General features: G+C 47.1%; 1 protein-coding gene across 3 annotated transcripts; it reads left to right on the top strand.

Moving 5' to 3' along the window:
* LOC133115089 (oxysterol-binding protein-related protein 7-like) lies at positions 1-27,628 on the top strand. Of its 3 annotated transcripts, none has more exons than XM_061224815.1 (23): positions 1-154; positions 8,934-9,036; positions 9,794-10,021; positions 10,554-10,697; positions 11,180-11,233; positions 11,477-11,590; positions 13,214-13,390; positions 13,758-13,896; positions 14,542-14,660; positions 15,303-15,389; positions 16,349-16,499; positions 17,113-17,246; positions 18,744-18,836; positions 19,572-19,743; positions 20,059-20,348; positions 21,235-21,372; positions 21,733-21,796; positions 22,312-22,390; positions 23,314-23,458; positions 24,077-24,227; positions 24,913-25,039; positions 25,448-25,570; positions 26,443-27,628. In XM_061224815.1, the coding sequence occupies exons 3-23, from the start codon at positions 9,911-9,913 to the stop codon at positions 26,552-26,554; spliced, it is 2,724 nt and encodes a 907-aa protein (XP_061080799.1). In that variant the 5' UTR covers positions 1-154; positions 8,934-9,036; positions 9,794-9,910; the 3' UTR covers positions 26,555-27,628. The 3 variants fall into 3 exon arrangements, with proteins under 3 accessions (XP_061080799.1, XP_061080798.1, XP_061080800.1); XM_061224814.1 differs by lacking the exon at positions 1-154 and adding an exon at positions 2,023-2,132; XM_061224816.1 differs by lacking the exon at positions 1-154 and adding an exon at positions 6,676-6,884.

Below are 27,628 nucleotides of genomic sequence, written 5' to 3'. Positions count from 1 at the left end.
CTGGAGTATTGGAGATGATTTTAAGGGGCGCGAGTTTCCCTGCAGTCACACCGAGGCTCACAAGTCAATCAGGAAAGAGGACGCAATATCGTCCGGGGTCCCATGTATCCAAGGCTAAAGAGACATCCTGGGATGCCTTGTTGATATCAATCTGGTGAGTACAGAATAGTAATATTTGAAGTATTCATAACTGAGTTATTAATGTATGTGCTGCGCTGGAGGCGGCTGAGGGAACCACCTGAGTCTTGGTAGAGCTGTTCTCGTGACTGGCCTGTTTGATGTGCCAATGCAATGCGGTTGCTGCTCCAGTCTCAGACGAAAAAAGGGTTCCAAAAGGCTCCGATGTGTCTCCATGGAAGAACCCTGTCAAAGTCGAGGGTTCTGGGAGCGTTTTTCACTCTTTTCACTCCCGCCATAGAGGGGTTCCACAAAGAACTGAAAAAAAGGTTCCCCGTATGAAGACAGGTAAAAGAACCCGTTACACAGGGGACCCACAGATATAAAAGCCATCAGATTCCATAATTGTGAGGCAGACTGAGGCCACCATGTTTTACTGTCGTGTTTTATCTCTGAATATTAAGGAATATTAATTGAAAAATTGTGTGCGTTCGTTGATGTTGAAATGAAATGGAAATAAAAGGCTTAACACTGATGCATGGATCCGAGTTACGAACTTCAACACATTATACATCATAATTAATTGATTATTATTTATTTCACCAGGCAGGTCAGATTAGATTGGGATCTTACTTACAATGACGGCCTCGCGGTGATATGATCATGATGGCAATGCAGCTGATGCCGCTGATACAATTACAAACAGCAGTCCTATTGTCAGAATGATAATCGTATTAATTATTATAACAATCACAATGAGATACGATGACACATTGGTAATGCCGTTCGGGTGTGCGTGCTGAAGTGCTATTCCCTGTGTTCAGCCGGAGAACCTGCCAGGTCAGTGCGTGCGCAGTGTCGGGATTATGCCTCGTTACTGTTGTCATCGGCTAACAAAACCGAGAATGCCTGCCATTTTTCACATAGCTGAGCTTATTTCTCACCCCTGCACGGCGGTGCTACCAGTGACAATGACTGTAAGTACACGAGGGAAGAGTCGACCGTACTGGTTTGACGGGGGGGGGGGGGGAAGGCTCATTCTTGACAGTGAATCTGGTTTGCCACTCAATAGCCGAAGCCATACACAGACCGCCCTGATTCAAACGCGTGTTGCGGTGTGATGGCAAAAGGTCGGTTAAATGTCACAAGCTTCCTATGTAAACACGGATGCTTGTTTGAAGAGTAGCAGTCCGGCACAATCATCTTTTATTCTGCTTTTTCTTTCAGATTTGGCGGGAAAAATAACTCAAACAGCTCATTATGAGAATTCAGGCTGTGATCTGTCACCACAGTTTTAAACCTTAGTTTTGGGAAAAAAATATTTACATGATTGAATATATTTCCTGCTCTACACGAAGGCACTGAAACAACTAAACTGGTTCCACAAACTCACATCAGAGCAAAAAGCTTTTAGCTGTTTTGACTTGCTAAATACATTTTTTGTCAAATGAAAAACTGTTCTGAACAGGTAAATGCACAATCAACAGTTACTGTTACGTACAATTTGATAGCTGTTGTAAGCTGTCGTACTTGCATATTATCAACGAATTGTGTATGCAATTACATAATTAAGTGCTCATTAAAATGAGCAACGTTGGCCATAGTTTTTCTCAAGATATGAGTGGAAAAGACACGTGCAATGTAGTCAGTCTCGCTTGCTTGAATGACAGGTCAGTCCTGCGCGTGCTGCGCCTGCTCGGACACAAGCTCCAAACGTACGTGTGGTATCATCGCCGAACTGTACGGGTATCAGACGAGGTTTTTAGGGTAGAGGGCAGACCACCGTCACGGCCCCACGCAGGAGGAAGAGGGGCGCGCGCGCCTCGTCAGGTTTGGCCAGTTGAGGGACACACCCCTCTCCGACTGTGACGCGTGACGTTGCGATAACTTTTGTCAAATGGGAGACGAGAGCGTGCGGCGAGTCAGCTGGTAGACCTGCGGGCTGATAGAGAGTTGGATAGGCAGGCGGGCGGACAGTCATCCCACGCGTTCAGCTCTGTCTGTGCTTGGTTCAGGTAAGCATTTTCAGCATTGCAATTAAACTGTGTGGATTCTTCTTTGATTCTGTTAAAATAATCACTTTAATGAACCTTTTGCCACTTGTAGGCTCGTTATTTTACACTAAGGTCCAAATGAGAATAAAACTAATTGGATTATTGAAAATCTCTGCGCCGAATAGGGCAGGGACGTGTGCGTGTTAGGTTTGTTTTTAGGGGCGTGTATTTGCGTTAAGAAATAATCTGATGTTAATAGTAAATAGTTTGTAGATGCGCTATAATTGATCAACTTCTGAGAATCAGTTCAACAACGCGTCCTACGGTTTTTTCGAAAATTAGTCTCTAGCCCCCCACTTCCTAGCTAGCCTATATAGTGTCATTGTTTAGCTGTTTAGTTTAAAGTTTATTAAACTATCTTCACAATATTTCGGTTGCTTAGATTGTTTCATAACATGTCAACATGAACTTCATAGAATGGCATCTTAGTTTTATCAGGCTAAGTGCATTTTAGCACAATACAAAAATTATATTCGTCTTGCAACATTTTGCTCGCAATTTAATTCAGTCTAATTTCCTCATTCGTAATTAGCGCCATGTTTTCTGGAATCCCATTGCTCACGATTCTGCGTTTTTTGGTGGGCTTGACGTGCATCAACGCGAGATTTACAGATGCTATTCCTGTCTCATTATCACTGGGTACTGTTGCCCAATTCTGTTGTTGTGGAGGCACCTGGTCAATTTGTAGTGATTCTCGTTGCAGGCAGTTACTTGGTTTTCATCTTTGCATGGGGCAATACGTTTTCTTCCGTCTGCCGTGAGGCAAAATTGCTTGCACGTCAGTGCAAGTCTTGGGTTCACCGTGATGGAAAGCACCAGAAATGGTTATTTCTCCACTTTTATTCAATCGAACACCGTCAGGCTTCAACACGATGGTCAGCACACAATAATAGCTCTCCGGTAAAGTGGATTCTGAACACGGGGTCAATTAAATCATCCAACTGTTTGGAAAAGCAGCTGAGATGTTGGACATTTTTCGGGGTTTCTTTTGTCATTCGGGGAAAACAGAACCTGAGCATAATTCAACACAGAGCAATTCGTGCTCTAAGAGTAGCCTCCTTAAATATTTATTTTCCCCATTTATTTATCCTGGTACAGCCATAGTATGATGGCACAACGTTGAAACTCTTGAGGAAGTGGGACTTGCTGAAGCACAGGTCCTCCTTCCATGAAGGACTGCATGTCGCTCTGTCACATTCCTGCGAGGTAGACAAAACCAGTTTTATCACTTTCCATCTCAGGCTTGGAAGAAGTTGATAGAGTTTGTTGTTCATGCGGTACAGGTACAGGTCGAGGTGGATTTGAATGATCTGCACATGTGACTAGTACATTAAGCGCCGACAGGGACAGGTTACTGTGCTGGGGCCTATGCACGAGACTGGAGATGTTGAAACTCCGAATTAGTCGACCCTCACAATGTGGGTGTGTGTCTACACCGGAACGGCAAAGCACGCAAAGCACTCTGCTATGTAAAGGAGAAATCGATTTAACGGATCAAGGAACTTTGACTTTAAAAAAGTTAAAAATAAAATAAAATGTATAGGTTGCAATGGTGCACACAGTCAGAAGCATGTTGTTCTTTATATATTTTATGATTGCACAAATATACCAATGCTAACACTGAACTCCTTTGAGAACATGCAACCTGGCCTGGGCGACATGGCTCAGGCAGTAAGAGCAGTCGTCTGGCAGTCGGAGGGTTGCCCGTTCGATCCCCTGCCCGGGCTGTGTCGAAGTGTCCCTGAGCAAGACACCGAACCGCCGAATGCTCCTGACGAGCTGGTTGGTGCCTTGCATGGCAGCCAATCGCCATCGGTGTGTGAGTGTGTATGAATGGGTGAATGAGAAGCATCAATTGTACAGCGCTTTGGATAAAGGCGCTATATAAAATGCCAACCATTTACCACAATTCCCATTCTGGTGGTTCAGTATCCCAGCATTGCATATTAAAAAAGGTTGATGGCTGCTGTTACTCTACGATACTGGAAAGTCTTCACACTGCTGCCAAACACATTTTTCCCAGGAGAGAGGGGGTGTTATTCAGCCCAAAATTGCTCCTGTTGCCAGATTTTGAGCGTTAACTAGTGTCGTGATGTGGGTAGCACGACGGGAAAGTTCTCAGTATGTTTTTGGCTTCTTGGCCACTAGATCTAGAATGCTACCTTGGACACGATGTTCCATGTCCTTAAAAAAACTCCATTCAGGTTCTTTGGCTTTCCTTGGGAAGAGTGGCGCTGTGTTCCTGACTGTTGTGGGAATTCCTGATCCCGATCGACTCGGTCCTAGCATGCCACCTGTTCAGCCCTCAGGGATCTTATGCTGCGAGACTGAACGCAAGTGACAAGTTGCTCTTGACTTTGTTTTAAAACCTGTTTCGGAAATGTTTTTTCTGCTAAGCTCCTTCATCTTGTGTGTCTTGTAACACGGTAAGAGTATACTTTGCCGCTTATGTGTAGGGTGGCTTTCAAAACAAATATTTTGATTACATACCCCAGATTGTTTCTGACTGAGTAACTGGCCGCTGTGTACAGCCGGCCGGGCGTGTCCTGGCAGGAGAATGATGAAGGTGATGTGTTTTCTGATGGAGCACATGGTCAGGCCTTTATAGCGGGATAAGCAGACGCAGAATTCGCGGGGGGGCTGTGGGTCTGACGCACCCTTACGAGCGGCCATCTTGGGCGCCCCGAGGCGCACCCGAACATCGACTCTGACTTGGGCCTAATTCAAGAAAAAAAACGCAGTTTAATTAATGTTGACCGGCAACATTGTGTATCGTTTGCATTAAAAAAAAAAAAAAAGAGAGAGACATTGAAATGCATCCTATCTTTAAAACCGCATTTCCGTTTGCTTTGTTCTCGTGTGACGTGTGGTTTCTCGTCATGTCACTCGCCGATACGCACAACGGGCTCCCTCCGCCCCCGCGCAGAATGTTTACTGCTGGTTGAAATGTTGTTGTTTTTTTTTTTACTTCGATATCATTTGGCATCTGTACAGTCTACCGGGAACTTGCGCGTTCTCCCTACCTCCCTGTGAACCTTAATTGTTGTCTCTGTGACTTGCTTTGTGTATCGGTATTTTTAGTTAGCTAGGTAAGCAGTGTTTGGCTAGTGAACTTTGGTCACTTTTGCTCTGTTGTTTGTTTCTTTGTTCAAAAAAAATAAAAAAATTGGCCCTCGTCCTTATCTTTGTTGTACAGGTAGCAGTTGAAATTGTACTTCCCTCTAGGGTCTTTCAGCGCACTTATCCCTGGTTATGGGTATGCACTTTGTTGTACGTCGCTCTGGATAAGAGCGTCTGCCAAATGCCAATAATGTAATGTAATGTAATGTCTGATTTGAAAGGAATGAATCCGAGCTGTACGCTTGCGTGGCTAGGAGGCCGTGTTCCCGGAGGTGATCGTCACGGTTGTGTGGAGGGTACGATCCGCACCTGCCTGGGGGGAACGCGGGCTCTGGATTCAGAACATATCAGGACCGATCAGCTGCTGAGTGACTGCAGGGCTCCCATTATAGTCTGTCTTTCGCAACGCCCTCGTGAGCAGTCATTCGCCCTCAAAGCCACGTTTCAGAGACGCGTTGCATAACCGGACCAAAGTGCTTCACGGATCTGAGAAGAAGAACAACAAAAAAGACTTCATTTAAATAAAATTAGACAATGTTTTTACTTTTGGGGGGTGGGGGTGGTTTCCTGAAATGCCGAGGAGTAGTCTTCACATTAACGTCCTACATGCATCTGAGTTTAAAGTATAAATCCCTACACTGGAGGGGAATTCCCATGAAGGCTGTATAGTACATACAGTATATGTGCTACAACAGCCTATGGGTTTAGCTCTTTATTTGGTTGAGTTGTATCCAGTGCTTGAAGTGGGCCAGCACTTCTTCGTTTTGCTCTTTGGAGCACAGTGGATTGGTATTGCGCACGGCACTTATTACATTACAAGGTATTTATCAGATGCTCTTATCCAGAGCGACGTACAACGAAGTGCAGATCGAACACAGGAACAAGTGCGAAGAGGACCCGAGAGGACAGTACGGTTCCGAGTCCTAGCGTGACCATACAGATACAGTTGGAACCCTTGAAGAATACATCAACTTACGAACTAGCATACCACGGTTGGCAGCTAGAATACCCAGAGTACAACAATTTCTCTATCTTTGATATAAGTGCCATTATAATCTATGGCATACTCAAGGCATATATTTTAAGCTCCCGGTTGTATTTCCCCTGTTATAAGCTCTGCTTAAAGTCAGCCAGAACGGACCGGTACCCCATAGCCGACCGGGAATTCTGTGCTCTACTCTGTGTTTGAGGACTGTCGATGATGTATTTATGTTTATTTCCACTGCTAGCACCGGTTATATCGGTCGGTCATGTGCACATGTGTTGCAACACCCTGGTTGAGTGACAGGAGGGTGTGTCCTGCCTTGCAGGATGACCCACTTCTGAAGCTCCTCCCGTTCAGTTGATGCGTTTGCATACATGGTGTTGTTCCCCTGCAGGTAAGTCACATGCCTGTCGAAGCTGATGAAGCCAGGTGTGAAGGTGGGGTGCTTTTCGCTCAGAAGTTTAAACTGTACTGAAAGCGTCCTAACTGCGGAAAATCTACTTTCGAGAGTATCGGCATTTTCTTCCAGAACTGGATTTTTGTTATCAAAGACTGCATGGTTGTTGCTATTGGTAACAGGAAATGGAAATGTCTTTGATGCTTAATCTGTAAGTGTTTGTCAATATTCAATGCTCCCGCCTCTGCTAAGTCTTAAGGTACTTAAGTCTGCCTTAAAATATTATGTTTTTTCCTGTTCTTCTCAGTGGGGATGTAACCGTTAAGATCCTCCTGGGGGAAATGTCAACTAATGCAACCAGTCATAATGAATTGGGCTAGGGTTACAGCTAAAGCAAGAAGAGAATCAACACCTTAAAGGTTAACTACACCCTAGATCAAACTGTAAATGTGTTCGTATGCTCTGCGTACTTTATAGTGAAACATTTTAGTCCATGCTATTACTAATATACATTGATGAAATTATACCATTTTGTTAAAAAAAAAAAAAAAACACATCCAGTTGTAAGTGCAAAGGTTTTTTTTTATTTATTTTTTATTTTTTTTTATAAAGGTACTTGAGGGGGCTTAGAGTATGTGACATAAGTCTTATCTTATTTTTTATTATTTTTATGTTATCTTTTTATTTATTTATTTATTTATTTTTTGCACGCTCGCGTTTGTTTGCTGTGACAGTCTGAGTGTTTGCTGTGGCAGGTCCGGTGAGTTCTCAGGGGAATCTCATCGCTTTGCTCTGGACTGCGAGGCGCTGTAGTGTAGATTTGCTCTTTTTGATTTGCCGTGGAGAGGAGTGCTTCCTTTCCTGGGCCTGAGACACTGGGACTAATGTCCGGTTTGCTCACAACCAAAGGTGTCCGAATGCTTACAGATGCAGGCTTTAAGCACAGGGGACCAAGATTTTAAATTGGTGAAAAACTGGCCAAAACTCGCCCTGTGAGTTATGTGGAGGAATGGTATAAAACTGAGACGATGTTGGGTAATGACAAATGGTTAATGGTTGGCATTTATATAGCGCCTTTATCCAAAGCGCTGTGCAATTGTTGTTACCCCATTCCTTGTGTATCCTCCTGGAGTCAGAGCATGGTTAAAGACGAGCTGAATTCAAAAACTTTTCCCTCAAGTTAGTCAATTCTGCATAAGCATACGAACATGTCTTCAAATATGTATTACAAATGATGTATAAAATGCTAAAACTTGTGTAATTTCACGACATTTTTTTTTTTTTTTACCATTCACTTCCTGGAAGACAAGAATTTACGAGATTTCACGTCATCATGTACCAGTGGGCGTGCATTAAAAAATTTAGGTCATTAATCCCCTCCAATCAGTATCCTTTCACAGCAGCGTGCGTTCCCCCCCCCCCCCCTCCAGAGCCATAGGCCACAGCTCTGCTCCCCCCTCCTCATTTAACATCAGTCAAATCCACTCCCGGCCCTCCAGAAAATCCGTTTGACTCGCCTGTACATCGTATCTCGGACGCTAGCACTGCTCTGGCTTCCATTTAAGCTTTTAAAATTTTATTTCTTTTATTTATTTTTTTAACCCCTTCAGTCCCAAGCTGGATATGAAACGACTCCATCCAAATCCCACGGGGTTTTGGCTTTTGTTGAGAGAATTTAGTCGGGTTTTAATGGGGACTCAAAACAGTAGTACAGCAGTCATTGTGATTGATTGAAGAGGTGTAAGGTCGAAATGGCACTCTTTGCACTGAAAGGGTGGGGGGGTAGCACTGTCCCATGTCTCACCGTGACGCCAAACCCGTCCTGGATTTCCTGACGACGGGGACAAGAGGAGAGTTCACAGGGTCACCCGGTCGCCCATCTAACGGCACTAAAGACGGCCGTGTCCGTGCGTCTTCACCTGCTGGCGTGACTGTGAACGCGCGGGGCGATTCTCTCTAACGGAGTGTGTTCACCGCACAGCGAAGGGAGAGCGGTGTGTGTTGTGCTTTGTACAGCTGCACCGTGGCAGGGGGGTGGAACCGGCTGGATCAGTCGTTATAACACTTCCTGCTGCATAAGTGTCTCTTCCCACCGCCCACTCCATCCAGTGGTGGAAGAGCAATGCACTTCTTTCAAAAACTCAATTCCTACTTATGTTTTTTTTTTTTTTTTTTTTTTCTTTCTGGTCGCAAGTCATCTGTATCGCGCCTTGCTGGACATCGAGAATGTGACCTTGTGTGTCGTTTCCTTCCGTTTCAGGATCCGTTTGATCTGACTGTCTGCGATTACGATAACTGCAGCCCCCTGAAACGGACTCCGGTGCTCTTAACGGAGAACTGCGAGGCCCGGGTGAAACTTTCCGGTAAGAACTGCAGAGATGTTTTAAACTTTCGTTGCGATCCGGCATTACAGGAACGCCAGGCGTTACACTTTTCGTCTGACGGTAATCGGACTTGTGCGTTGTATAATTTCTTATTTTGAATACGTTTTTCAGTGTTTTAAGGTTTGTAATGGTGGTCTTGGCTTATTTGATGGTCCTAGTAGTGAGTGAGAAAGGCTGTGTCCATGTGATGTGAGCTGTGCCCTGCCCACTTCAGTGAGCTTCACCTCTTAACCCTTAACCCTTTTTAAGTGCGAGTACACGTGTGATTTAGAATGGTCGGCACCCTGTCATCTTCATTCCTGGTCCTGGAAAGCCTCGGGGTCTGCTGGTTTTAATGGCAGCAGCCTATTTAGACCCAAGAAACCAGGTGAGGTCAGTTAAATGCTGTTGTAGCAACAAAAACAAGCACACCCTGTGGCTCTCCGGGACCAGGAGTGAGGACCCCAGCACACCCTGTGGCTCTCCAGCACCAGGAGTGAGGACCCCTGTCACTGAATGCTCTCTAATGCTCATGTAACGATCACTTTTGGCAACTGAAAGTGATTTAGTTCTCGAAGCACTGATTTAGAAAGTTGGGGGGGAAAAAACATTCCAAAAAAGCGTAAAAGAGAACGAAAGAAACGACCTACTCTTCCCAGGATTAAATCACTGTCGTCTTCCTGTCTGCACACCATTATACTTCATGTAATGCTTTCTTTTTTTTCTTTTCTTTTTTCCTTCTTATCCCACCTTACAGATTTGCAGTCTCACCGCCAGTGTGATGATACAGTGGTTCTAGGTGGGGAAATAAATCTAGGAAAAAAAAAAAAAAAAAAAACGGAAAACCTGCAAGCTGGATTTTCACGGGTCAACGATGACCGCCGGCCAATCGATGATGAGCGGTCTGGATAGGTCCCCGCAAGTGGGCCGTAAAATGACGCACTCTCGAAGTGGCAGCACTGGATCCTCCCGACACTCCCACCAGGTGAACACCCCCCCCCACCCAAAACCACCCCACCCCCCTGCTCCCATTCACGCCCTCCACACACCCACCCCCCACCTGAGCATACCCCTCTCCCCCCAGAGTCGAAACCCCTTTAAAAAAAAAACCCACCCGCACTTTTGTTCTTTGAACCCCCGCCCCATGGACACTTAACGTGTGTGTGTGTGTGTGTGTGTGTGTGTGTGTGTGTGTGTGTGTGTGTGTGTGTGTGTGTGTGTGTGTGTGTGTGTGTGTGTGTGTGTGTGTGTGTGTGTGTGTGTGTGTGTCCGCCCCGTCCATCTGTCTGTCCCCTGTTCAGTCTAATCAACTGTAAGTCACTTTGGATAAAAGCACCAGCTATATCAGCACTAGGCTCAGGCGGTAAGAGCAGTCGGAAGGCCCGCCCCGGGTGTGTCGAAGTGTCCCTGAGCGCTTGATAACATTATTACTATGACTCTTCCTATTTCACTGTTACTATTACCATTATCTCACTCGCACACATAATAGCTCTATCTTTATTGCTCTTCTCCCATAGAACTCGAAGCACTGGGAGGTGATGGACGACCTGCAGGGGGAGCTGCCCCTGGGCGCGGACGCCGGGCGGGAGATGGCCGTCCCTGGCCTCTGCGAGGGCTACCTGATGAAGAAGAAGAAGTGGCCCCTGCAGGGCTGGCACAAGGTGAGGGGCATGCTGGGATAGCTCATGCTGGGAGGCAGCCTGGAAGCCTCGTGGCTGAGGTGCATGACTTGGGACCCGGAGGGTTGTTGGTTCAAGCCCCCCGGTGTAGCCGCGATGAGATCTGCACAGCTGGTGGGCCTTTGAGCAAGACCCTGAACCCCTCGTTGCTCCCGGGGGGGAGGTTGTCCCTTACGTGGTCTAAGCGACTAAGTTGCTTTGGATGAAAAAAAAATGCTAATAACAAATCAATGTTATTATAAATAAAATGCCTTGGATTCAATTAGCCCGCAGTTCATTTTTAGGCCTTTGATAGAGACTTTGGTTGTTTTAACACTTGCATTAAATAAAGTAATGTACTAATAGACTTGAATTGTTGTGGGTAATGTGATTGATTGCTGCCCAACCACCAATCTGTTCACTAGAAGGGAATTTGTGAATATTTTAATATTAATACGATTTTAATCCATTTAATTCTTGTTTAGCGGTTCTTTGTGTTGGATCAGGGGATCCTCAAGTACTCCAAGACCAAGCAGGATGTAAGTACTTCCTGTTCTCATCCCTTGCGTTTCCTGTTTGGAATGCTCTCGCTCACACACACACACACACACACCCCCCCACACACCCCCCCCACACACCCACTCACACACCCACTCACACACCCCCCCACACACCCACTCACACACCCCCCCACACACACACTCGCACACTCTCTCACACACACACACACACACTCACTCACCTGAGACACGCAAAGCGCTCATGTCCCTGCTCTCTCCCAGATCCTGAAAGGAAAGGTGCTGGGCTCGTTGGACGTCAGTGTGGCCGTCATGTCCATCAACAGGAAGTCCAAACGCATCGACCTGGACGCTGGGGATAATCTCTACCACATCATGGTAACCTAATGCAATTCTTCCCAAAACAATTGTATACATAAAATGTATCTTTAAAAAAAATTATACATGTATCTTATGTATGAAATGTATGTATGACATTTCAGCCATAAAGGCTTCTTGGGTACAGCTTGAGTTGGACTTTTCATTGAAATCCACGTCTGCTGCAAACATGAAAATACTCTCGCCACGTTGATTGATTTCCCAGGACCCATAGATGTAGGGCTGACAGCCACAGCACTACATCTATGGGTCCTGGGAAATCAATCAACGTGGCGAGAGTATTTTCATGTTTGGTGTGGTTTCATCTTAAGAAAGTCCAAATAAAGTAAACAAAGGAACCGAGAGCTGTGAGCCTGACGGCCCGGATTCTGGAGAGACCGGAGGAACCGGTTTCCGTTTTTTTTCTTTTTTCCTTTTTTAACCTCCGCGATGAAGTCATATGAATGGTGGAGTTTGATTGATGCGTTGCCCACTTGGGGACATTCTGCCTGGGGCCTCCTTTAAAGTTCAAGTTGATGAATGAGCCCTCGCTACTGACCGAAACTAGTTTTGGATTAACTGGAGGGTTACGCTGAGGTTACAGTGCGAGTCCTGGTGGGGGTTTTTTTTTTGGTGTGCGAGATGGGAATCGGAAGTGTGTGTGGTGTGTGGTGTGTGTGTGGTGTGTGTGTGGTGTGTGTGTGGTGTGTGTGTGGTGTGTGTGTGTGTGGTGTGTGTGTGGTGGTGTGTGTGGTGGTGTGTGTGGTGGTGTGTGTGGTGGTGTGTGTGGTGGTGTGTGTGTTGCTTGTCCCGTGAGTATAAACTAGGTTAATACTGTGCCTTACCCTGCCCATTGTGATCGCTGTCAGTCATTTCTGAGATTCCAAAGTGTGACGCTCTAAAGGAGAGATATGTGCCCTACTTTACATACATTACTGTATTTGGACATGATTGTTTGTATGGAGAAAAAAAAAAAAAAAAAAGCAGAAGTTCCCATCTTGTATATTTATGCGCAGAGGGGGAAAATCCCTGTTCATACCGTAAAAAGACTTAAAGGACTTAAACCGTAAAAAGGATTTTTTACGGTTTACGGTTACAGCGCCCTCGGGATAGCAGGATAACTGCATTGTGTAAAACCCACAATGGCTCTTTTTACATCAGACCAGGTTTGAGATGGTTACAGGTTTTAGTCAGTGGAGTTATATAGCCCCTGTTATACAACTCCCTGCCCCTGCTTCATGATGCTAAATTTCCACCTGCATTTATAAATTTTCAGTAAAGGCCGGTCCATGCACACCAAAAACTGTAACTATAACCATAAAGTTGTGAGCGTCCTTGATTGAACAATAGCATCCTGTGAATAGCTTATCGGCTGTCCTCTGTCGTTAGCGTGACGAACTGTGAATTTCGATGCATTTTGGCATTCAGCGTTTTCTTGTACATGCCGCTGGAAAACAATAGTTCTGAAAGTCATCCCGACGATATCGTCACTGTCGTCGTTGTTGTTGTTATTATAGTTGTCGTGTGGACTCTCCCTTCCACTCGAGTTTGAACGATTTTTAAAACGACGCTATTCGAGTTATCTCATCCTCGTGTGTGCCGGTCTTTAGTGGTAAAAGCCGTTTTCTGTTGCGTTTTCACCAGGCGAAGCCGCAGGAGCTGTTCTACATCTGGGTGACCAAGCTGTCGGCCCACCGCACGTACAAGAAGAACGAGGCGGTGCGCGTGCACAACGGGGTCCTCCAGGCCCTGTCGTTCGGCGGGAACACCCTGCCCACGATGGCCAGCCTGGCGCAGAGAAACCGCGGCATGCCTTACGCCGTGAGTACCTCGCGACGCACAAAACTCCCGTTTTCACTCCTCTTGTCTGATTTACGTGTTCGTTCGTTTCATTTCTGAATAAGACTTTGAATAGAATGTGAGTGCTTGTGTGAAATTAGGTGGGAAGCAAAAACAAATATGTTAGTTGGTTGTCAACAAATGCATTAACTAATGAAAGGTTAATTTCATGCTTAATGTGTTTGTCCATTATTAATTCATGTTAACAACAACATTAGTTAATGCCAGTTCATGAACTGTATTGTAAAATGTGATCTTCAGGCCTGTTTTGTCCAGTCTGGGTCATGCGCTACAGTGTGGTTGTAGCCTGTGGAAGGTTCTTGTTGACGTTTCCGCCCCCGTGTTGCAGTCCGACCCGCAGTACCAGAGCAACAGCTCCGTTTGGGCGAGCGAGGCGAAAGAGGAGCTCCCCGCCAGCGTGCCGGGGGTCAACAGCAAGGTGTCGGCCTGGCTGCAGCAGACCCACGACTCCGACAGCTGCTCGCAAGGTACGGAGCACCGCCGCGTCACATGATGCATGCACACCCTCACACGCTCAGACACCTTCACACGCACCCTCACACACCCTCACACACCCGCACACGCACAGACACCCGCACACTCTCTCACACACTCTCTCACACACTCTCTCACACACTCTCTCACACACTCTCTCACACACTCTCTCACACACTCTCTCACACACTCTCTCACACACTCTCTCACACACTCTCTCACACACACCTGCTCACACACTCTCTCACACACACCTGCTCACACACTCGCGCACACACACGCAACCATGCATGCACACGCACACACACACACAAACTCACACACCCTCACGCACACGCACACACACGCACACCCGCACTAGTGGTCTGGATTCATGAGTCCCGGTGGTTCCCCAGCCTCTCCTCGGAACCCCCCAACCAGATCCACCTCGTGCACCCCTTTGGTGGGCAAAGTGGCATGGCGACGTAGTGCTTTAATCGGTAATGGTTCCTGGGTGTGATTCCTGGCCAGCCAGATCCTCTCTGTGTGGAGTTTTGCATGTTCTCACAGTGTTTAATATTGTTCATGGAGGATGTCCCCTAAAATAATCTTTTGTGCCTGACCCCCCCCCCCCCCTCCCCCCTCCCCCACACACACAGAGCTCCTGCGTTGCCAGGCCGACCTGGCGGACCTGCATCAGCTGATCCAGAGGCTGCAGTTCCTGGAGTCGGGCCAGCCCATGACCAACGGCGACCTGGAGCACCGCATCAGCATGCAGGTGAGCTGTGCTCTCCGTGCCCGGGTGTGCGAAGAGGCGGCGGCCTGTAGTCCAGCCCCGGTGGAGCTGTGATGGGATCTGGTGGAGCTGTGATGGGATCTGGTGGAGCTGTGATGGGATCTGGTGGGATCCGGTGGAGCTGTGATGAGATCTGGTGGAGCTGTGATGCGATCTGGTGGAGCTGTGATGGGATCTGGTGGGATCTGGTGGAGCTGTGATGAGATCTGGTGGAGCTGTGATGGGATCTGGTGGAGCTGTGATGGGATCTGGTGGGATCTGGTGGAGCTGTGATGGGATCTGGTGGAGCGGTGATGGGATCTATGCGGCTGTTTGGCCCTTAACCCCACACTGTTCCAGGGCTTGCTCCTTCTTGCACCATTCTGCTATGCTGGAGCTCCAGATTTAAAAAAATAAAATAAAAAAAATTCCCGCAGCAAAAAAAAATGCTTGCAATTGCTAAAATGTTTTTGGAATGGCGCGGCATTCCGATAATATCGTGTGTGAGGCGGTGCTCTGCAAGATTAAAATCCTCGGCACACGTCATCATGACTGCTATCAACACTATCCTTAACATGCACTGTTCTTTCTTTCTCTCCCTCCCTCTCTCTCTCTCTCTCTCTCTCTCTCTCTCTCTCCTTTCAGAATCTCACACTGGAAAAGCCCAAAAAGAAACCAACCAAAATCTGGGGCCATTCTCGCACTCTGTCCAGGGTGGAGGCACTTGGCATGGTGAGTGGCACTCATTTTAATATTTCTAAACTTTAATGTAAAAGTATCATCTAAAGCAACTCCAGTCCTCCGGGGGCCCAACTCGCCAGATTTGTGTTGTAACCGGGAACTCATCCAGGGTATTTTTGGTGGTTTGATTGGTTCAGTCATTTAATTGGGTATGTAAGTTCCTGGTTACAACAACAACCTTCCGGCAAGTGCCCTGAGGACTGGAGTCGAGAAACACTGCTCTGAAGACAGTTAATTATTTTCAGTAAAACAACCAAATTAGTTTGATTAATTTCATTTGAATCTTTCTACTGTCCTTATAAAATGAGCAACTACTCATGGTAAAGTCACTGATGAATATATTCTGAAGGTTAAAGACAATAGCCAGTGGGGGCTTATGAAATGATGTAGCCAATAGGGATTATGAAAATGCACATTTAAGGAAGTAATGGGTATTTATTTCGCTATATTTATGAGGTCATTCCCAGCAACAGGTCGAGGTTGTGAGTCAGCATGCCATAGACAATGGCGTGAGAAGCAGCAGAACTTGAAACAGCTGTCACTCACTCTTGCATTTCTGATACTGCTCGGGTCAGTATTCTGGCAGATGGCCGAGGTCAACGCCGGGGGCAGCTCTGGAGAGCCGCAGGGTGTGCTGGCTTCCGTTGGTACTCGGCACTTACTTGGTCAATAAAGGCAGTTAATTACTGGATTAGTTTGCTGATTTTAAGGTGACAACGGAAAACCCAGCTGGCCCTCCAGGACCAGGCTTGTCGACCCCCTCCTGGGGGTAGAGGAAGGGGTGCGGTTTCTCTCCTGTGAGCTTGGGTTCGAAAGTCCTCTCCTCCCCCAGAGCAGACGTGCAGGAAGATTTGGCTGCATAGCCAGCGGCACCGTTTCACCCGACCTGTGCGTAACCGCCCTGTAACTGACCCTTCAGTGGAACTGTGGCCTTGTTGTTTACCCTCCAGCTCAGCGGCAGCCAACTGAGTTCCACGTCCCACCTGGGGGCCTCGGTCCAGTCCATCCCCGACTACGTGTACACGCAGCTGGCCACGCCCGGCGTCGTCTCCCCCGAGGGAAAGAAGGTCCAGCAGGCCATCACATACGTGTCCGAGAAGGGTGAGTGTCTCGGCGCTGCCCCCAGCTGCTGGGTGGGGCCGGGCTGGCAGGGACCCGGCTCGTTCTGAGGAGCTATTTTAAACGTTGGGTCTTCGTGGCTACATGACTGGGACCTGGAAGGTTGGTGGTTGAAGCCCTGGTGAAGCCATGATAAGATTTGCAGAGCCATTGCTCCAGGGGAGGATTGCCCCCCTGCTTAGTCTAATCAACTGTAACTCGCTTTGGATAAAAGCGTCAGCTAAATAACTGTAAAATAATTGCTCTGTTGGGGTGAACGAAACCAGCGGTAAATGTAAACGTCTCAATGGGTATTGATTGTCAGCCCATGATGCGTTCATTTTTGTGTCAAGTGTTCACCCATTCATCAACAATGACGGATGGTGACATGGTAAACGATGAGTACACAGCTAAAATCTGACTTGGCTGAATCTATGCCTTCAGTGAGGACTTGGGCCCTCCAGGAGGTTTATGATGATGATGATGATGATGATAGTGGTGGAACCGGCCCTGTGCAGAACCGGAAGGCCTGCAGTAGTGCTGCTTTCACCCTGTGTGATTGCCTGACACCTGTGTCTCTGTCTCTGTCTCTGTCTCTGTCTCTGTCTCTCCACAGTGTTCACGTCTCTGAAGTCCATCCACGAGGCCTTGTCCCTGGAGCGGGAGCGTCTGAGGGACGCCTGCACGACCCCTGACCTCCGCCAGTGCACCTCCCGCCAGCTGGCCAATCTGTGCACACAGCTGTCCGAGGTGAGGCCGCCGAAGCCCCTCCTCCTCACCACTCACTGGCCAATAGGACTGAGAGATTCCATCTGCGGTCGTGCAGATTGTGTCTTTTGATTGGGCTGTGATACAGTGCTCATGTACTGCTGTAAAGACCAGGTTGCTCTGTGAATTGGTGTGGGGGAAAAAAAAAATGTATAGTTATGTTTCCAGTTATCTTTGCTATGATCACCTAATGGGTGAATGTGGCTTTGGCTTCTCCAAAAACACTGTCGCCAGTCTGCAAATCAATTTTTAAATTTGTATTTCTTTTATTTTTCTTCCTGAAAAGTCCGGAGTCAACCAGTTGTAACCCGAGTCGCAGGTTTCTGTCTGTAGGGAGTGAGAGTGTCAGAGTTTCTTGTACGTGCAGACATTTTGTTTTTCTTGGGTTCTTTGACACGACGACACGGGTAGAACAGGTTAAGCCTGCTGAGCTGGGGTACAAGAAACCCGTGAGGGGTGGGATCGGCTGTTCAGGGTGGGATGGCTGTTCAGGGTGGGATCGGCTGAGTTCACCGCATTCAGCAGAGTCGCCGAAAAGTTGCTTTATCACCGTTCAGCCTGACCCAAAAAGACCTGGGGGACCGCTGTCCCAGTCCAAGGACTAATTCATCAAAACTTGCAACTCCGATTTAGGTTTCATCATGTGGCCTTGGTAAATTGGGTTTCCATCGAGCAAGCTGAATTGTGTTTTCCAACAGTTATATTGTTATCGGTTTCATGATTGGAACAAAAAATATATATATTTATTGACACAAATTTCTGGTAGTATTGATGATAGAAAATGGTATAATCTTTTTGAATGATACCCGTTGTAACAATCTAGACTACTTCTCGCCTAAATAACTTTGGCCACCAAATGGGGCGACATGGCTCAGGCAGTAAGAACAGTCGTCTGGCAGTCGGAGGGTTGCCGGTTCGATCCCCTGCCCGGGCTGTGTCTAAGTGTCCCTGAGCAAGACACCTAACCCCCAAATGCTCCTGACGAGCTGGTTGGTGCCTTGCATGGCAGCCAATCGCTGTTGGTGTGTGAGTGTGTGTCTGAATGGGTGAATGAGAAGCATCAATTGTACAGCACTTTGGATAAAGGCGCTATATAAATGCCAACCATTTACCATTTACCAAGTCTCAGATTAAAATATAAATTGTAATTAGAAATATTTAGGAAATCGGTTGCATTTTTTAGCATGACAATGTGCTTCCAGTGCTGCCACAATTGATTCAACTTGTGTGCTCCCCCTAGTGGTCATTCCCCGTAAACACCCAATCCACAGCTGCTGGGTTCCATTAAAGTTGAAGAGCAGGCTTTTCTGTTATTATTTTGACATGAGTACAGACTACCTTGAGAGAAACTTTGAAATAAAGAAAATAACAGTTGGCTGACATGCCCAGATAGCCAAGTTTAAAATGGCAGTTGGAGTTGCCTTCTTGGGGCTTTTGTGGGCAGAAAACGGTTTCACGGAGTTGTGTATCCATCCACAGCTGGAAGTGAAGTCCCGTCTCACTAAAGTCCACTCCCTCTCGCTCTCCTCGGACTCCACCGACGACTCGTTCTGCACAGTCAACCAGGAGCAGGTGAGCCTATACCTCCACCTGTACCTCCGCCTGTACCTCCGCCTGTACCTCCGCCTGTACCTCCGCCTGTACCTCCGCCTGTACCTCTACCTCCGCCTGTACCTCTACCTCCACCTGTACCTCTACCTCCACCTGTACCTCTACCTCCACCTGTACCTCTACCTCCACCTGTACCTCTACCTCCACCTGTACCTCCACATATACCTCCAACTCCACCTGTACCTCTACCTGTATCTCCACCTGTACCTCCACCTGTACCTCTACACAGTGACTGATAGGTAATACGCCTTCCTGGGAAATTAATTTACAGTGTCTATGAATATGATTATTCGGTCTCTCGGGAGTAATATGATATTCGTCCCATCGCGCTGTGCTCCAGACTGAAACCAATACTTCAATTTATTTAATAGTTTAATTTACTTAATGATTACATTCAGTTAGTCGGTCTGAATGGAGATTTGGCATTGCGTCGTTGAACTCCTTCCATAAGTCATTCTAATCACATATTTGCACCTCGGGAGGGTTAAGCATTAACGTGTTCAATAAGCATCAGTGCGTTTCATTATCTTTTGCATTTCTGTTTTCATCCTCCAATATGCTTTACTACTTTACAGAATGTAATTTTTCAACTCCTATTATTGCTTTTAATGACCGTTTTGTGATCCTCTCTCCCTCTCTCCCTCTCTCTCTCCCCCTCTCTCTCCCTCTCCATTCTGCTCTCCCCCCTCCCTCCAGGACCGCAGCGTGGGCCGTAAAGTGCAGCGGAAGTCGTCCGTGACCGACTCCATGGCGGAGTACTTCGACGCCAGCGAGGTGCTGGTGACGGAGGCGGCCGAGACGGAGGTGTCGGACGAGTCGGGCATGAGCGACATCACCACCAGCAACTCGGAGCCAGACGAGGTCCCCGGTGAGAAAATTCAGGGAATTTAAATATTAAATTAGTTAGAATTAGTTTTTCATCCAAAGCAATCATTTAATCTTCCAAACTCAGCCTGAAGAATTGCCTGTAGTTCACTTTGGAGCTTTTGAATTCATTAAAGGGATTAACAATCCAATCACCCCTCTAAATCTCCTTTTACCAGGAGATTAAGCTCTTTCCACATACCGGTTATTGTACGTACGGGTCCTCATACCGGTTATTGTACGTACGGTTGTGCGTAAACGGTTTCCCCGGCCCGGTGTACGCACACTCTTAAACGCATCCCCTTCCCCCCCCCCTCAGTGGCGTCGACCCATAACTACCGGGCCAGTGTCTCCAGCGCGTCCGAGGTGCCCACGGTGGTGCCGAAAGACACGGGCCGGCGCACCAGCCTGCCCGGGCCCGGCCCAGACAACAGCCACATCGGGCTCATGACCATCCTGTACAACAACATCGGGAAGGACCTGTCGCGCGTGTCCATGCCCGCGGCCCTGAACGAGCCCGTCTGCCTGCTGCAGCGCGTGTGTGAGGAGCTGGAGTACAGCGAGCTGCTGGACATCGCCAACCGCACCGACGACCCCTACCAGCGCATGGTACTGTGTGTGTGTGTGTGTGTGTGTGTGTGTGTGTGTGTGTGTGTGTGTGTGTGTGTGTGTGTGTGTGTGAGTGTGTGAGTGTGTGAGTGTGTGAGTGTGTGAGTGTGTGAGTGTGTGAGTGTGTGAGTACCGACGACCCCTACCTGTGAGAGTGAACAAACGTATGTTCCCTTTTCACTGAGGATTCAGAAAAATGGCCTAGATTTAAAGACTGAACTTTAAAAGTTCTGTTTCTGTCACTGTTTAAGCTGGGGTTGGAATGGGATTGGAGATGGAATTTACTGAGCAAAAGAGATTTCATTGATAATGAAACCAGTGTTTCAGGAAAATTGCACAATTATTGTCTGCCACAAGTTATAATTTTGCTTTTAACCTTTAAGGTGTGAGGTCACAAATATGTGAATAGAATGGAATGTTCTTGGCTGAACACTCTAATGCTGATGTAAGAATCACTGCCGGTAACTGAAGGCAGTGGAGTTCTAGATTCTAGAACACCGGTTTAGAATAAAAAAATATATATTAAAGGTGTTCTAAAAAGAAATAATAAAAAATAAAAAAAACCTCTTCAAAGGGTTAACCTGCTGGATAATGAATGACTTCTTGAATGGGCTCTTGTGCGGTGGCCTGTAGCGTAGTGGTTAAGGTAAATGACTGGGACACGCAAGGTCGGTGGTTCTAATCCCGGTGTAGCCACAATAAGATCCGCACAGCCGTTGGGCCCTTGAGCAAGGGCCCTTAACCCTGCATTGCTCCAGGGGAGGGTTGTCTCCTGCTTAGTCTAATCAACTGTACGTCGCTCTGGATAAGAGCGTCTGCCAAATGCCGATAATGTAAAGTAATGTTGTGCCTTCCCTCCGGTTGTGCCTTCCCTCCCGTTGTGCAGGTGTACGTGGCGGCCTTCTCCATCTCTGGCTACGCCTGGGCCCAGTGGCGCAGCCGCTACAAGCCTTTCAACCCCGTCCTGGGCGAGACCTTCGAGTGCGTCCGCGAGGACCGCGGCTTCCGCTACGTCAGCGAGCAGGTGAGCCCACGATAGCATGACTCGGCAAAAACCTCACGTGCGGTGTGTAACCTGACGGGGACCCGCGTGGTTGGTGGTTCAAGCCCCGGTGTAGCCACAATAAGATCCACACAGCCATTTGAGCAAGGCCTGTAACCCTGCATTGCTCCAGGGAAGGATTGTCTCCTTGTTTAGTCTAATCAACTGTAAGTCGCTTTGGATAAAAGCGTCAGCCAAATGACACGTAATGTAATGTAGTGCAATTGTTTTGGACAATTTTTAGTTCTTGCACTGTTGTATAAAAAGCAGCCTGGTGACTTGTTCAAGTGGTCTGTGTGCTTTAGGCATCATTGTCTCATTCGCACGCATTTCGGTCTCCAGGTGTCTCACCATCCTCCCATCTCCGCCTGCCATGCCGAGTCCGAGAACTTCACCTTCTGGCAGGGTAGGGCTCTCCGTACTCCTCTTCACATTGACAAATCCCTCGACTCTTCTCGAACTGATGAACCTTAAAATAACATTGGAGGCCAGTTTTCTTGTTGTAGATGAACAGCTTTTTGTTCACTGTACCAGTAGTGGTCTCCAACCCTGGTCCTGCAGAGCCCACAGGGTCTGCTGGGGTCCCCAGCCCTGGTCCTGAAGAGCCCACAGGGTCTGCTGGGGTCCCCAGCCCTGGTTCTGGAGAGCCCACAGGGTCTGCTGGTTTTTGTTGTCACTCTGTACTTAATGAATCAATTAGAGCAGTTGATAACTTGCCTCACCTGGTTACTTGGGTCTCAACTGGGTGCAGAATTTTAAGGTGAAAATGAAAGCCTGCAGACCCAGTAGCTCTCCAGGAGCAGGGCTGGAGGCCACTGCTGTACAGCCTGTGGTTGGATGTGGACCGCATTCCTCGTGTTGGGTAGAAATGCATTATTGGTGGGGGATAAGATGACTAATACTGTATGCTCTTTCCAATAGACCAGCGATGGAAGAACAAGTTTTGGGGCAAGTCTTTAGAGGTGATCTCCACAGGAATGGTGAATGCGACCCTTCCACGGTGAGTGCCATTTCTTCTGGCAAAAACTCAGAAACCAGTGTTTTAAGCCCAGTCTCCATCAAACCACCCACTCGACAAGATGAGATGGGACAGTTTTAGAATGTGTATTATTATTTTTTTTATTTATTTTTTTATTTTTATAACAAAAGTCTTTGGTGTGTACCGTCCAGTTTTAGAATGGCTAATAATAATAATAATAATAATAAATTTTATTTGTATTGCGCTTTATATATATTTTTTTAAATCTCAAAGTGCTACAGATTAAAAAGCAGAAGTGCTAAAAAAAGAAATACAAAACATGAGAAAACATTTTTAAAATGTAAAAAAAGGTAGGTTTTTAGACCTCGTTTAAAAGTATCCACAGTCTGTGGTGCCCTTAGGTGGTCGGGGAGAGCATTCCACAAACTGGGAGCGGCCAGAGATGCTGACCATGTCAAGTCTCGTCTCAAGTTGACAATTTGCTGTAGACTGGTTTTAGAACTTAGCCAATCACAAAGCAGCACAGCGGTTTGGACAAAATGGTGGAAGTTTCGATGGCGGGTGAGAGGCGTCACATCAAACTGTTAGCTCATGTGATGTTGCAAAAACAACAACTCTGTCCCAATAAACAAATATAGACAATACAACATTAATGTTAGCTAGCTAAACAAAATACACACACACACACACACAAAGGTCATGAGAACATAAACCGTCAAGCACGCGGAGTCGGTGTTATGGAAACATTTGTTTATATGTGTACTTGCCGCTTTGGTGTGGACTGCCTAGTTTTTTTTAAAAGTTTTTTTTTATACTTGGACGTTCTGAGATTTTAATTCTCTGAGCTTTGTCCTGTCTCATCTGGTCTGAAGTTGGCTGTTTGACGTAGACTGGGCCTTGCTGGGCGGTTGATTTAACGGTCTGCTCGTCGCTGCCCCCTGCAGGTACGGGGACCATTACGAGTGGAACAAGGTGGTCACCTGCATCCACAACGTGCTGAGTCAGCAGCGCTGGCTGGAGCACTACGGCGAGGTTGTCATCCGCAACCTCAACAGCTCCGTCTGCACCTGCAAGATGACCTTCATCAAGGTGGGCCCCCCCCGTCTGACCGCTAAAGGGCGCTCACAAGAATAACTGTCGCCCGGAACCAGAAACATTACATTTAAACGCATCTAGCAGACGCCCTTATCCAGAGTGATGTACAATGAAGTGTGAATCAAATCAGAAATGTCACTCTAGTAATGTTTTGGAACCAGAAACATTTTGAAATAAGAACCATTTATACTGAAGGTTATTTTGAGGGTTTTTTATGCCATCTCACTGGTCTGTCTCTCTGTTTGCTTGTTAATAGTAAAATAATAATTGGTGCCGTGGGGTTCAATTTCATGATGCCTCGCTGGTTGTGGCCTGTGTTTGAACAAACCCCTAGGGGACCTAGAGGCCTTTTACATGTGAACTATGGGCTGCCTGTAGCCTAGTGGCTCAGGTACATGACTAGCACCCGTAAGGTTATTTGTTCAAACCCCGGTGTAGCCACGATGAGATCCACACAGCTGTTGGGGCCCTTGTGCAAGGCCCTTAACCCCACATTGATCCAGGGGAGATTGTCTCTTGCTTAGTCCATTCAATTGTCTGCTAAATATCAATTATGAATTATTATTATTTATTATTATTAATAACTAATGTGTGCCCTTCCTTCACCTGCAGTCTCGCTACTGGGGCACTGACAACACAAGGAACGAGGTCCAGGGCCAGGTCTTGAACGAGGCTGGCGAGGTCGTCCACAGTTTCGGAGGTTCCTGGAGCGAGGGCATCTTCTGCGAAACGCTGCCGGTGCCCCAGTGCATCTGGAAGCCCAGTGAGTACCGCCCCGCGGGACCACGTGGGCCGGGTCTGCATCCAAGAAACTTCTGAACCTGGGTCCTAGTGCCTTGGTGGTTGTGACTTGAGTACCCCACTTTAGGGTTGGAAAGCAGGATTACGGATATAGCTGGACAGCAGAACAGCTTTTTTTCTACTTAAGTCCATGAGATTTACTCAGTGCACTTATCCAGTGAACTCACTAATCCTGCTTTGTGATACAGCCCCCTGGGCTGCCAGAGAGACTGAGGTAATCACAAAACGATGTTAGTCACTAGAGACAGAGTCAGTCACAGAGCTACTTGGTTTAAGGTACATGAATGGGACCCGGGAGGTTGTTGGTTCAAGCCCCGGTGTAGCCACGCTTGAAGATCCGCACAGCTGTTGAGCCCTTGAGCAAGGCCCTTAACCCCACATTGCTTCGGGGGGGGGGGGGGGGATTGTCTTCTGATTAGTCTTATCAACTGTAAGTCGCTTTGGATAAAAGTGTCAGCCAAATATAATCTACTAATTGGCAGCTCAAGGAGATCTCTAGCTGTTCAATGGGGTGCGCTTTGTTAGGGGTGGAGTGAAAACCTAGAGGATGGTGGATCCCGAGAAACCGAGTTGGTTACCACTGGTGTGTGAGGTGTAACTGCCCTGGTTGTCATGGTGATAGGTTTTGCCTTTTTTCGTTCCTGCAGACACTCAACCCGAAAACGCTTCCACGTACTACTTCTTCTCGCGCTTCGCCATGGAGCTGAACGAGCTGCTGCCCGACCTCGAGCCCCACCTGCCCCCCACCGACACGCGCTTTCGCCCAGACCAGAGGTGAGCGCCCCATCCCCGCCTCATTTTAAGATCTTTACGATCAATGAAAGATCAACGACTCGAGGCCTGGAGTGCTTGGAGTTGATGCTGCAGTCTTGGGTCTCGTGGTGGATCCTGCGGTCCTTCTCCTCGTGGCTGCATAATGGCAGCCTGTAGCCTCGTGGAGAAAGGTGCTTGACTGGGACCCGGGAGGTCGGTGGTTCATATGATAAGATCCATGCAGCTGTTAAGCCCTTGAGCAAAGCCCTTAACCCCACATTGCTCCAGGTGGGGAATTGGCCCCTGCTTAATCAAATCAACGAAGTCACTTTGGATAAAAGCGTCCGCTAATGAACTGTAATGTAATGTAATGAACTGTAATGTAATGTAATGTAATGCTGACGGTGTGCGAATTGTCCACCCCCCCAGGCTCCTGGAAGAGGGGAAGGTGAACGAGGCGGACAAAAGGAAGGACGAGTTGGAGGAGAAGCAGAGGGAGCGGCGGAGAGCCATGGAGAAGAGAGGAGAGCAGCACATCCCTCGTTTCTTCACGTGAGTGCCAGATTTATATTGCGTGACATCACTGCCGTTTATCCAGAGCAACGTACAATATGGTAAATGTTTGGCATTTATATAGCGCCTTTATCCAAAGCGCTGAACAATTGATGCTTCTCATTCACCCATTCATACACGCACTCTCACACACTGACGGCGATGGGCTGCCATGCAAGGCGCCGACCAGCTCGTCAGGAGCATTTAGGGGTTAGGTGTCTTGCTCAGGGACACTTCGACACAGCCCGGGCGGGGGATCAAACCGGCAACTGCCAGGCGACCGCTCTTACTGCCTGAGCCATGTCACCCAACAATAAAGTGACAAGTGTTTGAGTAGTGCTGGAATTGAGTGGCGCGCACATTTTTCCCTCCAAGAATAGCACATTCTCATTGGTCAATATTGGTCTGTGACCCACCCCACCCCCCCATCCTGGAAATCAGGCTTCACATTTTCAATGTAAATTCAGTATGTGGCTCATTCCAGCTCAACCAGCCGTTCTCTCCCCTGGTTGTGAAGAGGACCTCTGGGTCTGCTGGTCTTCATTGTAACTCGGTGCTGAATTGATCGATTAAAAGCCGCTCGTTGCGTAGTTACTTCCCTCACCTGAGCTCTTGGCTCTGCGCTGGTTGCTCAGTTTGAAGCGAAAATGACTGGCAGGATAAATGTACTTGAAATTGTACTTCCCTCTAGGGTCTTTCAGCGCACTTATCCCTGGTTATGGGTATGCACTTTGTTGTACGTCGCTCTGGATAAGAGCGTCTGCCAAATGCCATTGTTGTAATGTAAATGACAAAGTAAATGGCTAAAATGAAATAAAAATGTATTAAAGTAGAAGTGGTAACAGTGAATAATTGCTTCTCTACCTTTTCAGGAAAACGGTGGACGGGAGTGGCAGGGAGGTTTGGATAACCAAGGGGAACTACTGGAATATCCGGGAAAATCCGGGATTCGCCAACACGGATAACCTGGACCTGTGGTGCTGAACCGCGGGAACGTCGCATCCGCACAGACTCCAGCCCGGACATTGTGTATTATAGCCGAAACATTGTATTTTTATCGACTCTGTCATCGTTTTTCCGTTGTCGAGAGAGGTGTGTGAGGTGGGTGGAGCTCCGCTGACCGATGCGCGGAGGAACTGCTCCCCGGTTTTAACGAGGAGCGGGGATTGTGCTGACAGAGGGGGGAGGTCACTCTGGAGGCCTCCTGGGCTTTCCTGAGGACCGGACATTATCCTGCCCGTGAACACGGCAAACCCACGCGATCCGAACGACGGCAGAACTCTGCGGAACAGAGAAGCCCACAAGCTAACGCAAATCCAACTTTCTTCATCTCAGAAAAAAACTAAACAAAAAAAAACCCCCCAAAAAACTTTAGCTGCTATTATTGCCAATAAAGTACAAATCTAGATTTTAAAGAAGCTTGTATATTTATACAGTTTTATGAAGGGACTTGTGAAGACGATAGAGATTTATTTAACGTGTTTAATGTACTTTTTGTTTATTCGTTGTTACTCAAACAAGATTGACTCTTTGTATTTTAAGGCAGTTCTTTTGGGGGAGGCTTACACGGACAAATGAAGGTCAAATTCTTTATGTTCTTTCTATAAAGACTTGTATTTACTTGGAAAGTATAGGTGCCTTGAATGATGTTTTTTTTTGTTGATACACTGGTGTTCGAGCACATATGAAGCCTCCCACTGTCACTTCTTTACCAGGGAAAGAGGTTGTCTTAATATTGCACAGGTCTTTCACCAGTTTACCTCCGGGATGGTAAAATGTATATGTGCTGTAAATTTTATATGCTTTATACAAATCTGAGTTGTTTTTTTTCTTGACATTTTTATTATCATTGTAAGTCTTCTAAGCCCTGCTTTCAGTTGATGCTATGAAATATTTTTTATGGACGTCTCAACCGCAGATTCAAGAGAAGAGGTCCTTTATGGAATCCATGTTAAATATGTGGTGGCAATTATTTTAGAGTCAAATGTATGTATATGCAACCTATTTGGATCAGGTTTAAATAAATATTTAAATAAAATGGAAGTGAACAATTGAAAA

The sequence above is a fragment of the Conger conger genome, chromosome 16 (assembly GCF_963514075.1).
Source record: "Conger conger chromosome 16, fConCon1.1, whole genome shotgun sequence".
Lineage (NCBI taxonomy): Eukaryota > Metazoa > Chordata > Actinopteri > Anguilliformes > Congridae > Conger > Conger conger.
This window is presented reverse-complemented; position numbering and strand designations above follow the sequence as displayed.